This window comes from Salmo salar, chromosome 05 (genome assembly GCF_965601325.2).
Source record: "Salmo salar chromosome 05, fSalSal1, whole genome shotgun sequence".
Classification (NCBI taxonomy): domain Eukaryota; kingdom Metazoa; phylum Chordata; class Actinopteri; order Salmoniformes; family Salmonidae; genus Salmo; species Salmo salar.
Window position 1 is genome coordinate 33,170,611 of NC_138295.1, and position 12,735 is coordinate 33,183,345.

General features: G+C 40.8%; 2 protein-coding genes across 3 annotated transcripts in view; one reads left to right on the forward strand and one right to left on the reverse strand.

The window, feature by feature from the left end:
* The window catches only part of LOC106604676 (signal-transducing adaptor protein 1), a 10,614-nt gene extending 4,661 nt beyond the window's left edge, over positions 1 to 5,953 (reverse strand). Inside the window, exon 1 of one of the 2 annotated variants that reach the window (XM_045718101.2) lies at positions 5,580 to 5,953. In XM_045718101.2, the coding sequence (XP_045574057.2) occupies positions 5,580 to 5,681 (102 nt within the window). In that variant the 5' untranslated portion in view covers positions 5,682 to 5,953. The remainder of the gene's footprint in view (positions 1 to 5,579) is intronic. The other variant, XM_014199574.3, reaches the window with a different exon arrangement.
* Positions 5,954 to 10,966: 5,013 nt separating this feature from the next.
* tri65 (Tripartite motif-containing protein 65) lies at positions 10,967 to 12,491 on the forward strand. Its single transcript, NM_001141434.1, is given in 4 exon segments — positions 10,967 to 11,384; positions 11,597 to 11,660; positions 11,840 to 11,922; positions 12,065 to 12,491. Coding segments are annotated over 4 exon segments (711 nt in total). The 5' UTR covers positions 10,967 to 11,120; the 3' UTR covers positions 12,365 to 12,491.
* Positions 12,492 to 12,735: the final 244 nt, after the last annotated feature.

Sequence of the window (12,735 nt, forward strand, 5' to 3'; positions counted from 1 at the left end):
CCTGTTCAACCTCACTTTCATATCGTCTGAGATTCCCAAAGATTGGAATGCTGCCACAGTCAACCCCCTCTTCAAAGGGGAGACACTCTCAACCCAAACTGCTACAGACCTATATCTATCCTACCCTGCCTTCTAAGGTCTTCGAAAGCCAAGTTAACAAACAGATCACCGATCATTTTGAATCCCACTGTACCTTCTCCGCTATGCAATCTGGTTTCAGAGCTGGTCATGGGTGTACCTCAGCCACGGTCAAGGTCCTAAACGATATCATAACCGCCATTGATAAGAGGCAATACTGTGCAAACGTATTCATCGACCTGGCCAAGGCTTTCGACTCTGTCAATCACCACATTCTTATCGGCAGACTCAACAGCCTTGGTTTCTCAAATGACTGCCTCGCCTGGTTCACCAACTACTTCTCTGATAGAGTTCAGTGTGTCAAATCGGAGGGCCTGTTGTCCGGACCTCTGGCAGTCTCTATGGGGGTGCCACATGGTTCAATTCTCAGGCCGACACTCTTCTCTGTATTCATCAATGACGTCGCTCTTGCAGCTGGTGATTCTCTGATCCACCTCTACGCAGACGACACCATTCTGTATACTTCTGGCCCTTCTTTGGACACTGTGTTAACAAACCTCCAGACGAGCTTCAATGCCATACAGCTCTCCTTCCGTGGCCTCCAACTGCTCTTCAATGCAAGTAAAACTAAATGCATGCTCTTCAATCGATCGCTGCCCGCACCTGCCCGCCCGTCCAGCATCACTACTCTGGGCGGTTCTGATTTAGAATATGTGGACAACTACAAATACCTAGGTGTCTGATTAGACTGTAAACTCTCCTTCCAGACTCACATTAAGCATCTCCAATCCAAAATTAAATCTTGAATCGGCTTCCTATTTCACAACAAAGCATCCTTCACTCATGCTGCCAAACATACCCTCGTAAAACTGACAATCCTACCGATCCTCGATTTCGGCGATGTAATTTACAAAATAGCCTCCAACACTCTACTCAATAAACTGGATGCAGTCTATCACAGTGCCATCCGTTCTGTCACCAAAGCCCCATATACTACCCACCACTGTGACCTGTACGCTCTCGTTGGCTGGCCCTTGCTTCATAATCGTCACCAATCCCACTGGCTCCAGGTCATCTACAAGTCTTTGCTAGGTAAAGCCCCGCCTTATCTCAGCTCACTGGTCACCATAGCAGCACCCACCCGTAGCACGCGCTCCAGCAGGTATATTTCACTGGTCACCCCCAAAGCCAATTCCTCCTTTGGCCGCCATTCCTTCCAGTTCCCTGCTGCAAATGACTGGAACAAACTGCAAAAATCACTGAAGCTGGAGACTCATATCTCCCTCACTAACTTTAAGCACCAGCTGTCAGAGCAACTCACAGATCACTGCACCTGTACATAGCCCATCTGTAAATAGCCCATCCAACTACCTCATCCCCATACTGTATTTATTTATTTATCTTGCTCCTTTACACCCCAGTATCTCTACTTGCACATTCATCTTTTGCATATCTATCACTCCAGTGTTTAATTGCTAAATTGTAATTACTTCGCCACCATGGCCTATTTATTGCCTTACCTCCCTTATCTTACCTCATTTTCACATACTGTATATATACTTTTTCTACTGTATTATTGACTGTATGTTTGTTTATTCCATGTGTAAATCTGTGTTGTTGTATGTGTCGAACTGCTTTGCTTCATCTTGGCCAGGTCGCAGTTGTAAGTGAGAACTTGTTCTCAACCTGCCTACCTGGTTAAATAAATATTTTTGAAAGATTATGTGATTAATGATTCATTTACTTCTGTCCCTCATTTGAAGGTCAACCCTGTTATGTTATGTGAACTGAACTATCATTTTAATAGGGTGAAACTATTCATTTTTAAACATTTACTTCAAAAGAAACATTGAACATCTAATAGTCAAATCATAGTGTAAAACCAGGTGAGCTGGTTCTACTCTTTTAGGCCATTTTCTGGTGTTTTGTGGGGGAAAACTGAGCAGCTAGAGCATAACATGTCAACCCTGTCACGCATAGATAGACAGGCAAGAAATGTTTAACATTTTTTGTGAAACTTGCATTCAATTGGCCCTCCCTGTAATACACAACAACCTTCCATTCTCCCTGTTACAAGAGAATTCATGGTTGATTTAACTAGTAATTACCAGTTGGAGGTTCTGTATCATACCATGCATCGGATGCACAAAACCTAGACCTACACGTTGAAATACAGTGCCTTCAGAAAGTATTCACACCCCTTAACTCTTTCCACACTTTGCTCTGTAACAGCCTGAATTTAAATGTATATTTTTTTGTTGTTGAAATTTATACACATTTAAAGCTGAAATATCTTGAGTCAATTTTTGAAATTTAACTAGGCATTTCAGTTAAGAAAAATTATTGTTTACAATGACTGTCACGGCCGTCGTAGTGATTGGACCAAAATGCAGCTGGAATGTGTATGCTCATTTTCTTCTTTATTAAATAAATGAACACTGAACCAAAAGAACAATGAAAACAGTCCTGTCAGGCACACAGCTAAACAACAAACAACTACCCACAAAAACCCCATGAAAAAACACCCCCTACTAAATAGGACCTTCAACTGGAGGCAACGAGGAACAGCTGCCTCCAATTGAAGGTCAAAACAATAAACGAAACATAGAAATAGAATAACTAGAAAATAGAACATAGAAATACAAAACATAGAACACTACCCAAAAACTCTGACAACACAAAACAAACACACCCCTGCCACGTCCTGACCAAACTACAATAACAAATAACCCCTTATACTGGTCAGGATGTGACAATGACAGCCTAGGAACAGTGCGCTAACTGCCTTGTTCAGGGGCAGAATGACAAATTTATACCTTGTCAGCTCAGGGATTCGATCTAGCAACTCTTTCGGTTACTGGCCCAACGCTCTAACCACTAGGCTACCTGCCACAATAACTATTTAACTCCTTTGTTATGGAAAGACTAAATACATCCAAAAGTAAAAATTTGCTTAACAAGTCACATAAGTTACATGGACTCACTCTGTGTGCAATAATATCGATAAACATAATTTTTTTAATCATTGCCCCATCTCTGTACCCCACACATCAGTCGAGTAGTGAATTTCAAGCACAGATTCAACCACAAAGACCAGGGAGGTTTTCCAATGCTTCGCAAAGAAAATGGCACCTATTGGTAGATGGGTAAAAAAACTAAACAGACATTGAATATCCCTTTAAGCATAGTGAAGTTATTAATTACACTTTGGATGGTGTATCAATACACCCAGTCACAACAAAGATACAGGTGTCCTTCCTAACTCAGTTGCCGGAGAGGAAGGAAACCGCTCAGTGATTTTACCATGAAGCCAATGGTGACTTTAAAACAGTTACAGAGTTTAATGGCTGTGATAAGAGAAAACTGAGGATGGCTCAACCATATTGTAGTTACTCAACAATACTAACCTTATTAACAGAGTGAAAAGAAGGAAGCCTGTACAGAATAAAAATATTCCATAACATGCATCCTGTTTGCAATAAGGCACTAAAGTAATACTGCCCAAGAATTGGCAAAGAAATTCACTTTTTGTCCTGAATAAAAGCGTTGTTTGTGGCAAATCCAACACAACACATCACTGAGTATCAGTCTTCATATTTTCAAGGATGGTGGTGGCTGCATCATGTTATGGGTATGCTCGTCATTGGCAAGGACTAGGGAGTTTTTTTTGTTGATAAAAATAAATGGAATAGATTTAAGCACATGCAAAATTCTAGAGGAAAACCTGGTTCAGTCTGCTTTCCAACACTGTGAGACAAATTCCCCTTTCTGCAGGACAAGAAGTTAAACTCAGGGCCAAATATACACTGGAGTTGCTTACCAAGACAACATTGAATGTTCCTCTGTGGCCTAGTTACAGTTCGGACTTAAATTGTCTTCAAAATCTATTGCAAGACTTGAAAATGTCTGTCTAGAAAATGATCAACAGCCATCTTGGCAGAGCTTGAAGAGTGAAAAAAAGAATAATTGGCAAATATTGTACAATCCAGGTGTGCAAAGCTCTGGAGACTTACTCAAAAGACTCACAGCTGTCATCGCTGCCAAAAGGCGAACTTACATGTATTGACTCAGGGGGTTGAATACTTATCTAATCAGCATATATTAGTGTTTCATTTTTCATTCATCTTTTTCAAAATATACATTTTTTTTTCCCACTTTGACAGAGTACTTTGTGGATATCGTTGAAAAAACAAACAATCAAAACCATTTTAATCCTAGTTCGTAACAAAGATAAATGTGGAAAAAGTCAACTGGTGTGAATACTTTCTGAAGACACTTTATTGTGAAGTGTTGTACAATGTATAGTTTTTGTTTAAATCGCTAAAAAAACTTTTTTATTTTTAATTCTTTTAAACAGCCTAACGCCGATTTCATTATTTCATTAAGCTAAAGAGAGGCACTTACTATAGTATTTTTTCCCCTCTCAATATGTTTTTTATGAAGTTAAACATGTGCTCTTTATGATAGAATGTTTAAATTAGTTGAAATCTCCCCCCAAAAATGTACAATTTAGATTATATCACTGCCAAAGTTTTGTTCGGTGGGCAAAACAATTATCTCCACTGGTTGATGCTTATTTATAAAATCCTCTTAGGCCTCATTCCCCCCTATCTAAGATACCTACTGCAGCCCTCATCCTCCACATACAACACTCGTTCTGCCAGTCACATTCTGCTAAAGGTCCCCAATGCACACACATCCTTGGGTCGCACCTCTTTTCAGTTCGCTGCAGCTAGCGACTGGAACGAGCTGCGACAAACACTCAAACTGGACAGTTTTATCTCAATCTCTTTATTCAAAGACTCAATCATGGACACTCTTACTGACAGTTGTGGCTGCTTCGTGTGATGTATTGTTGTCTCTACCTTCTTGCCCTTTGTGCTGTTGTCTGTGCCCAATAATGTTTGAACCATGTTTTGTGCTGCTACCATGTTGTGCAGCTGCCATGTTGTGTTGCTACCATGTTGTTGTCGTGTTGTGTTGCTACCATGCTGTGTTTTCATGTGTTGCTGCCATGCTATGTTGTTGTCTTAGGTCTCTCTTTATGTAGTGTTGTGGTGTCTCTCTTGTCGTGATGTGTGTTTTGTGATATATTTTTTTCTTCCTTTTTTTCTTTTTAATCCAAGCCCCCGTCCCCGCAGGAGGGCTTTTGCCTTCTGGTAGGCCTCATTGTAAATACGATTTTTGTTCTTAACTGACATGCCTAGTTAAATAAAACATTTAAATTCAAATCTCCATTGATCAATATGTAAAGAGTAATTTAAGAAGCTGCATGAGGAGCCACTTTGGCCACCAGGTAGACTAGATGTCATAGCCATGCATTTCTGGGAAATTTTCAGCCATTATATGCATTTGAGCAAAGATGCTATTTGCATCTACATGTATTACGTGATGTTAAATATATCACTTTTTTAACTTTATTTTCGTAAGGGTCACTCTGTCATTTTCTCTCTGCCAGTCCTTATTGGCCGATCCCCCATTCTCTCTCTCCTGTTCGTTACCTTCTCTCCAGTGTATTTCTTCAGCAGCTGTCCTGAGTAATACAGAGGAAGGGCTGTGATGGTCTCCCTCCTCTTGTAAACCCGTCTAGTGGTTGCAGTCATGGTTCCACTTTGTCCTGGTCCTGCTTAGCCCAACTCTGTTTGGGTTAGTCCAGTTCAGTTCACATAAACTTTAAGTTCGACTTCAGTTTAAACCACTATACATGTAGATCCAGATCCCTGTGGCTCTGTCCACCACTTGATCTAATTACCTCAGAACTTTTAGTGTTGTTGTTTTATCTGTCTGTGTGACTCATTGACTTAGCTTATCGTCTTCTCTCTCCCTCAGTCCTTGGTCAGTATAAGGCTGGTTGGACTGAGGGAATGAGGAAGCAGTGCAGTGATTTACAGAGTGGAAAGTAATACCTCTAGGTACTAGGGCGCCCCTTAGCACTTTAGACCTGCAACTGGCACAACTGCCACCTTCACATGACTATGTACTGTGCCCAACCTCCGAAGTGACTCTTATCAACTGTATGGAAGGTTTTCCTTTGTGTTGTCTCAGGAATGCTGCACTATCTCTCCAACATCCATTTTGTCACACGTCTGGGTAGCAGAGGTCCTGTTGTCTTTACGTCCTGTAGGTCTGATACTGTATCTGATTGGAAGTTAACCCTGAAAAGACTAAGCCTTTTTATTTATTTTTTATTTTATTAAACCTTTATTTAACCAGGTAGGCCAGTTGAGAACAAGTTCTCATTTACAACTGCGACCTGGCCAAGATAAAGCACAGCAGTGCGACAAAAACAACAACACAGAGTTACACATAAACAAACGTAGAGTCAATAACACAAAAGAAAAGAAAAATAGAAAAATATATGTACAGTGTGTACATCAACACAAAGCAGCCACAACTGTCAGTAAGAGTCTTTGAATGAAGAGATTGAGATAAAACTGTCCAGTTTGAGTGCTTGTTGTAGCTCATTCCAGTCGCTAGCTGCAGCGAACTGAAAAGAGGAGCGACCCAGGGATGTGTGTGCTTTGGGGACCTTTAACAGAATGTGACTGGCAGAACGGGTGTTGTATGTGGAGGATGAGGGCTGCAGTAGATATCACAGAAAGGGGGGAATGAGGCCTAAGAGGGTTTAATAAATAAGCATGAACCAGAGGGTCTTGCGACGGGTATACAGCGATGACCAGTTTACAGAGGAGTATAGAGTGCAGTGATGTTTCCTATAAGGAGCATTGGTGGCAAATCTGATGGCCGAATGGTAAAGAACGTCTAGGCGCTCCGAGAGCACCCTTACCTGCCAATCAATAAATTATGTCTCCGTATTCTAGCATGGGTAGGATGGTCATCTGAATCAGGGTTAGTTTGGCAGCTGAGGTGAAAGAGGAGCGATTTCGATAGTGGAAACCAAGTCTAGATTTAACTTTAGCCTGCAGCTTTGATATGTGCTGAGAGAAGGACGGTGCACCGTCTAGCCACACTAGCCATATCGTCTAGCCACACCGTCTAGCCTTTGTGAGGGGGGTTCTACTAAACTAACGTTTGGAATTGTTTTTAAATGGCCAAACCATGGATCATTTAGCGATTTGATTTGGAATTTTAGGACACCTGTAGGTATAAAATGAAATATATAAAAAATGTAATTGAATAACATGTTAATTAATGGCAAAACAGCAAGTAAAAAAAATTGTAATCATAAGGAATAAGGTTTTCAAGTGTCTCTTATATCAAGGGGAGACACTATATATACAAAAGTATATGGACACCCCTTCAAATGAGTGGATTCGGCTATTTCAGCCACACCCATTGCTGACAGGTGTATAAAATCGAGCACACAGCCATGTAATCTCCATACACAAACATTGGCAGTAGAATGGCCTTACTGAAGAGCTCAGTGACTTTCAATATGGCACTGTCATAGGATGCCACCTTTCCAACAAGTTAGTTCGTAAAAAACTGTCCCTGCTAGAGCTGCCCTCGTCGACTGTAAGTGCTGTTATTGTGAAGTGGAAACATCTAGGAGCTACAACGGCTTGGCCACAAAGTGGTAGGCCACACAAGATCACAGAACGGGAGTGCTGAAGCGCGTAGCTTCATGAAATGGGTTTCAATGGCCGAGCAGACGCACAAAAGCCTAAGATCACCATGCTCAATGCCAAGCGTCAGGCTTGGCAGTCCGACAGACAAATCTGGGTTTGACGAATGCCAGAAGAACGCTAACTGTCTCAATGCATGGTGCCAACTGTAATGTTTGGTGTAGGAGGAATAATGGTCTGGGGCTGTTTTTCATGGTTCGGGCTAGGCCCCTTAGTTCCAGTGCAGGGAAATCTTAACGCTGCTGCATACAATGACATTCTAGACAATTCTGTGCTTCCAACTTTGTGACAACAGTTTGGGGAAGGCCCTTTCCTGTTTCCGCATGACAATGCCCCCTTACCCGAAAGCGAGGTCCAAACAGAAATGGTTTGTCGAGATCGGTGTGAAAGAACTTGACTGGCTTGCACAGAGCCCTGACCTCAACCCCATCAAACACCTTTGGGATGAATTGGAACGTCGACTGTGAGCCAGGCCTATTCGCCCAACATCAGCACCCAACCTCACTAATGCTCTTGTGGCTGAATGGCAGCAAGTCCCGGCAGCAATGTTCCAACATCTAGTGAAAAGCCTTCCCAGAAGAGTGGAGGCTGTTATAGCAGCAAAGGGGGGACCAACTCCATATTAATGCATATGACTTTGGAATGAGATGTTCGACGAGCAGGTGTCCACATAATTTTGGTAATATAAATATATAGGAAGGAAATAAATAAAAAACACCCCAAACATGCTCAATCCGTGACATGTCTGGTGAGTATGCAGGCCATGGAGGAATTGGGACCTTTTCAGCTTCCAGGAGTTGTGTACATTTCCTTGTGACATGCATTATCATTCTGAAACATGAGGTGGTGGCGGCGGATGAATGGCACGACAATGGGCCTCAGGATCTCATCCCTGTATCTCTGTGCATTCAAATTGCCATTGATAAAATGCAATTGTGTTCGTTGTTCGCAGCTTAAGCCTGCCCATACCATAACCCCACTGCCACCATGGGGCACTCAGTTCACAACGTTGCCATCAGCAAACCGCTCACCCACACAATGCCACTTTTGCCTACTGAAGTAGGTTATGACGCCGAACTGTAGTCAGGTCAAGACCCTGGTGTGGACGACGAGCACGCAGGTGAGCTTCCCTGAGACGGTTTCTGACAGTTTGTGCAGAAATGTTTCGGTTGAGCAATCCCACAGTTTCATCAGCTGTCCGGGTGGCTGATCTCAGACTATTCCCCAGATGAAGAAGCTGGATGTGGAGGTCCTGGGCTGGCATGGTTACACGTGGTCTGCGATTGTGAGGCCGGTTGGTCGTACTGTCAAATTCTCTAAAACGACGGTAGAGAAATTAACATTCTGGCAACATCTGGTGGACATTCTTGCAGTCAGCATGACAATTACACGCTCCCTCAACTTGAGACATCTGTGGCATTGTGTTGTGTGACAAAAGTGCACATTTTAGACTGGCCTTTTATTGTCCCCAGCACAAGGTGCACCTGTGCAACAAGGATGTAAACAAATTTGTGCTCAAAATTTGACATAAATAAGCTTTTTGAGCATATAAAACATTTCTGAGATATTTTATTTCAGCTCATGAAACATGGGACCAACACTTTCCATGTTGTGTTTATATTTTAGTTCAGTGTAGTTTGTAGCCCAAACGGTTCAGACGGTTCAGACGCTACAGACAGAAGTTGGCACATCGGCGGTACCGACGAGTCCCGTGGGGATTGTGGGGGTCGTAGAGCAAAACGGAGAACATCATCTTGTTCGTGAGAGTCTCATCTTTCCATAGAATTATATTAGTTTTGTAGGCCAAACCGCTCAGATGCTACATAGTTTTTTGCGAGAAGACCAATTTTCGTGATGTCTCCTAGTCTGACAAGCAGTGCTGTAGCCCTGCCACTTTCCACCGCAGATGTGGAAGGCCGACATAGGCGGCTGCGGTGGATTGAGATGCAGCCCATTCAAAACAACAGATAGCACGGGTGCCTCAATCGACTCTTAAGGATTAACTCCGTAGTAATGCCATTAGTCAACAAGTCAGATTTTGAATCCACACTACAGATTTTGAATCCAAACAAGTCAGATGCCTATAAAAGGCTCGCTGATTAATTGTCTCTTTCTATTTTGCTCCTGACAGTGGTGAGATATACTCTCTCTCTTTCTGTCTCTCTCCTCCTCAGGGACTCTTGGGGCATGGCCTTTCAGGCTATGCGTTCTCTCTCCCTCTGATCATGTCTAGAATAATACATTGTAATACTTGTTAAAGCTTTGTAACTTAAGCCTTAAGCTTTGCAGCGTTCATTGGACAAAGTTATTAAATAATACTTGTGCTTTGCATTCCCTTCTCATGAAAATGACTTGATTGCACATGGTTTTACTATAATGGTTTTACTATAATGGTTTTACTATAATGGTTTTAATATAATGGTTTTACTATAATGGTTTTACTGTAATGGTTTAACTGTAGTGGTTTTACTATAATGGTTTTACTATAATGGTTTAACTATAATGGTTTAACTATAGTGGTTTTACTATAGTGGTTTTACTATAATGGTTTTAATATAATGGTTTTACTATATTGGTTTTACTATAATGGTTTTAATATAACGGTTTTACTATAATGGTTTTACTATAATGGTTTAACTCTAGTGGTTTTACTATAATGGTTTTACTATAATGGTTTTACTATAATGGTTTTACTATAATGGTTTAACTATAATGGTTTTACTATAATGGTTTAACTATAGTGGTTTTACTATAATGGTTTTAATATAATAGTTTTACTATAATGGTTTTACTATAATGGTTTTAATATAATGATTTTACTATAATGGTTTTACTATAATGGTTTTAATATAGTGGTTTTACTATAATGGTTTAACTAGTGGTTTTACTATAATGGTTTTACTATAATGGTTTTACTATAATGTTTTAACTATAATGGTTTTACTATAATGGTTTAACTATAGTGGTTTTACTATAATGGTTTTAATATAATGGTTTTACTATAATGGTTTTACTATAATGGTTTTAATATAATGATTTTACTATAATGGTTTTACTATAATGGTTTAACTGTAGTGGTTTTACTATAATGGTTTTACTATAAGGGTTTTAATATAGTGGTTTTACTATAATGGTTTTATGCAGACCAACGAGCCACTGCGGCCCCTCATGATGAATTCTGTTTTTTTCCCCCCCCCACCCTCATAAAAGTGGCCCGTCCCTGTATTAGGTTGACTAGGAATCTGCTTAAATCCTAAACACACATACACACACATACACACAGGCGCACACAGGCCCCTCCCACACAGGAAATAACTCAATAACTTTCCTTTTGCTTTCGTTTTTTAAGACTGCTTGCAGTAGTTACTCTTGCTTCTTTATGTTAATCTTTTCTCTGTCAAATTGCTGTGTGAAGTGTTAAAGTTGGTGTTGGATTAAATACTTGACTCTGTCAACATGGACAGTGTTCTGCCGGAGTTGACTTGTCTCGTCTGCTATGAGATACTAAATGATCCCCATCAGTTCCCATGTGGTCACAGCTACTGCCTGCCCTGCATCCAGAGCATGAGGTGCCACAACAATTACAGCTGTCCTGAATGTCGAAGAGAATTCACAGACAACAGTGATATCGTCAGAAACTATAGGCTGGCTAACATTGCCAACACATTCCGCGAACATCAACAGAGGACTGAGGGTAATACTGTTACAGGGGCCTCTGAGGTAAGTCTGGGTCTGAGGTGACACCAATCCTTTGGTTGCTCTTTCTTCATATATGGGACTCAAGAATATCTGGTGTGATATGACTAGTTACCATGACAGAGAGAGTTGCCTTGAAAGTCAAGTTTATTTTATTTGTATGAAATTCCAATGAATGATTCTTAAATGTTGGTATCCAACAGTAGTTTACTGAACTTCTCCCTCTTTCCTATCAGACGTCTGGTGGATATGTGAGCTGGTTACAGCTGATGATCATACTCCTAACAATTATTGCCTTCTGTGAGTACACAATAACCAATACCAAAGATATGATCGTTTCCAATACTCCCCACAGCGAAGAATAGTATTTAAACAGTTGGGGGAAATATACAAATGGATAGACAGATCAATTATAATGTAGATGTATGAGCACATTACTGACTGTGCTCTTCAAACTGTTCTTCTTACTCTTTCCCCAGTAAAAGTGTACTCCCTTTGGAAGATTGCAGACGAAGATTATCGGCTACAGCTGGAAATCCACCCTTCAGACCTCCCGAACCAGGTTTGGTCCCCCCTCCAACCATACCACATGCAGTCCAGAGCAGTGTTATAAAACACATTTTTGTTGTTGTTGTGTTACACTGTGTGTGTTGGGTTCAGCATGTCTTGGTTGCGCCATAATCCTACTTTTGTTTCTCTTCAAGGTTACCCAGCATGATGGTCTCTTTCTGCCTAGAGTGATCTGGACACTAGTGTCTCTACTATCCCTGCTCATCCAGATCCTTTGGCTCCCCCTATGGGTGTTGTGGTGGTTTGCCTCCACACTATTGTGCCTGATATTATTGTGTGTGGAGTTTATCATGTCTTGCCTCTTACAGGTTATTGCTTGGTTATGCAATGTTACATATTTTACATTCAACATCCTTGTGTATGTTTGTGGTATTGTTTCCATTCTGAATGTGATTGCTGACACCAGGCAAGGTAGGGAAGGTAGGCCTACGTGAAGTATCCTAACATGAAAAGTAGCCTTCAGAATGCTTCAATCCAGTGATTCTCCATTACTGACCAAAATTTGGGTCACGGAAGATTTTGAAAGGTCATGTGTAAATAAATAAATATATACAGTACCAGTCAAAAGTTTGGACACACCTACTCATTCAAGGGTTTTTCTTTATTTTGACTATTTTCTACATTGTAGAATAATAGTGAAGACATCAAAACTATGAAATAATACATTTGGAATCATGTAGTAACCAAAAAAGTGTTAAACAATTCAAAATATACTGCTAAAAAAAATAAAGGGAACACTTAAACAACACAATGTAACTCCAAGTCAATCACACTTCTGTGAAATCAAACTGTCCACTTAGGAAGC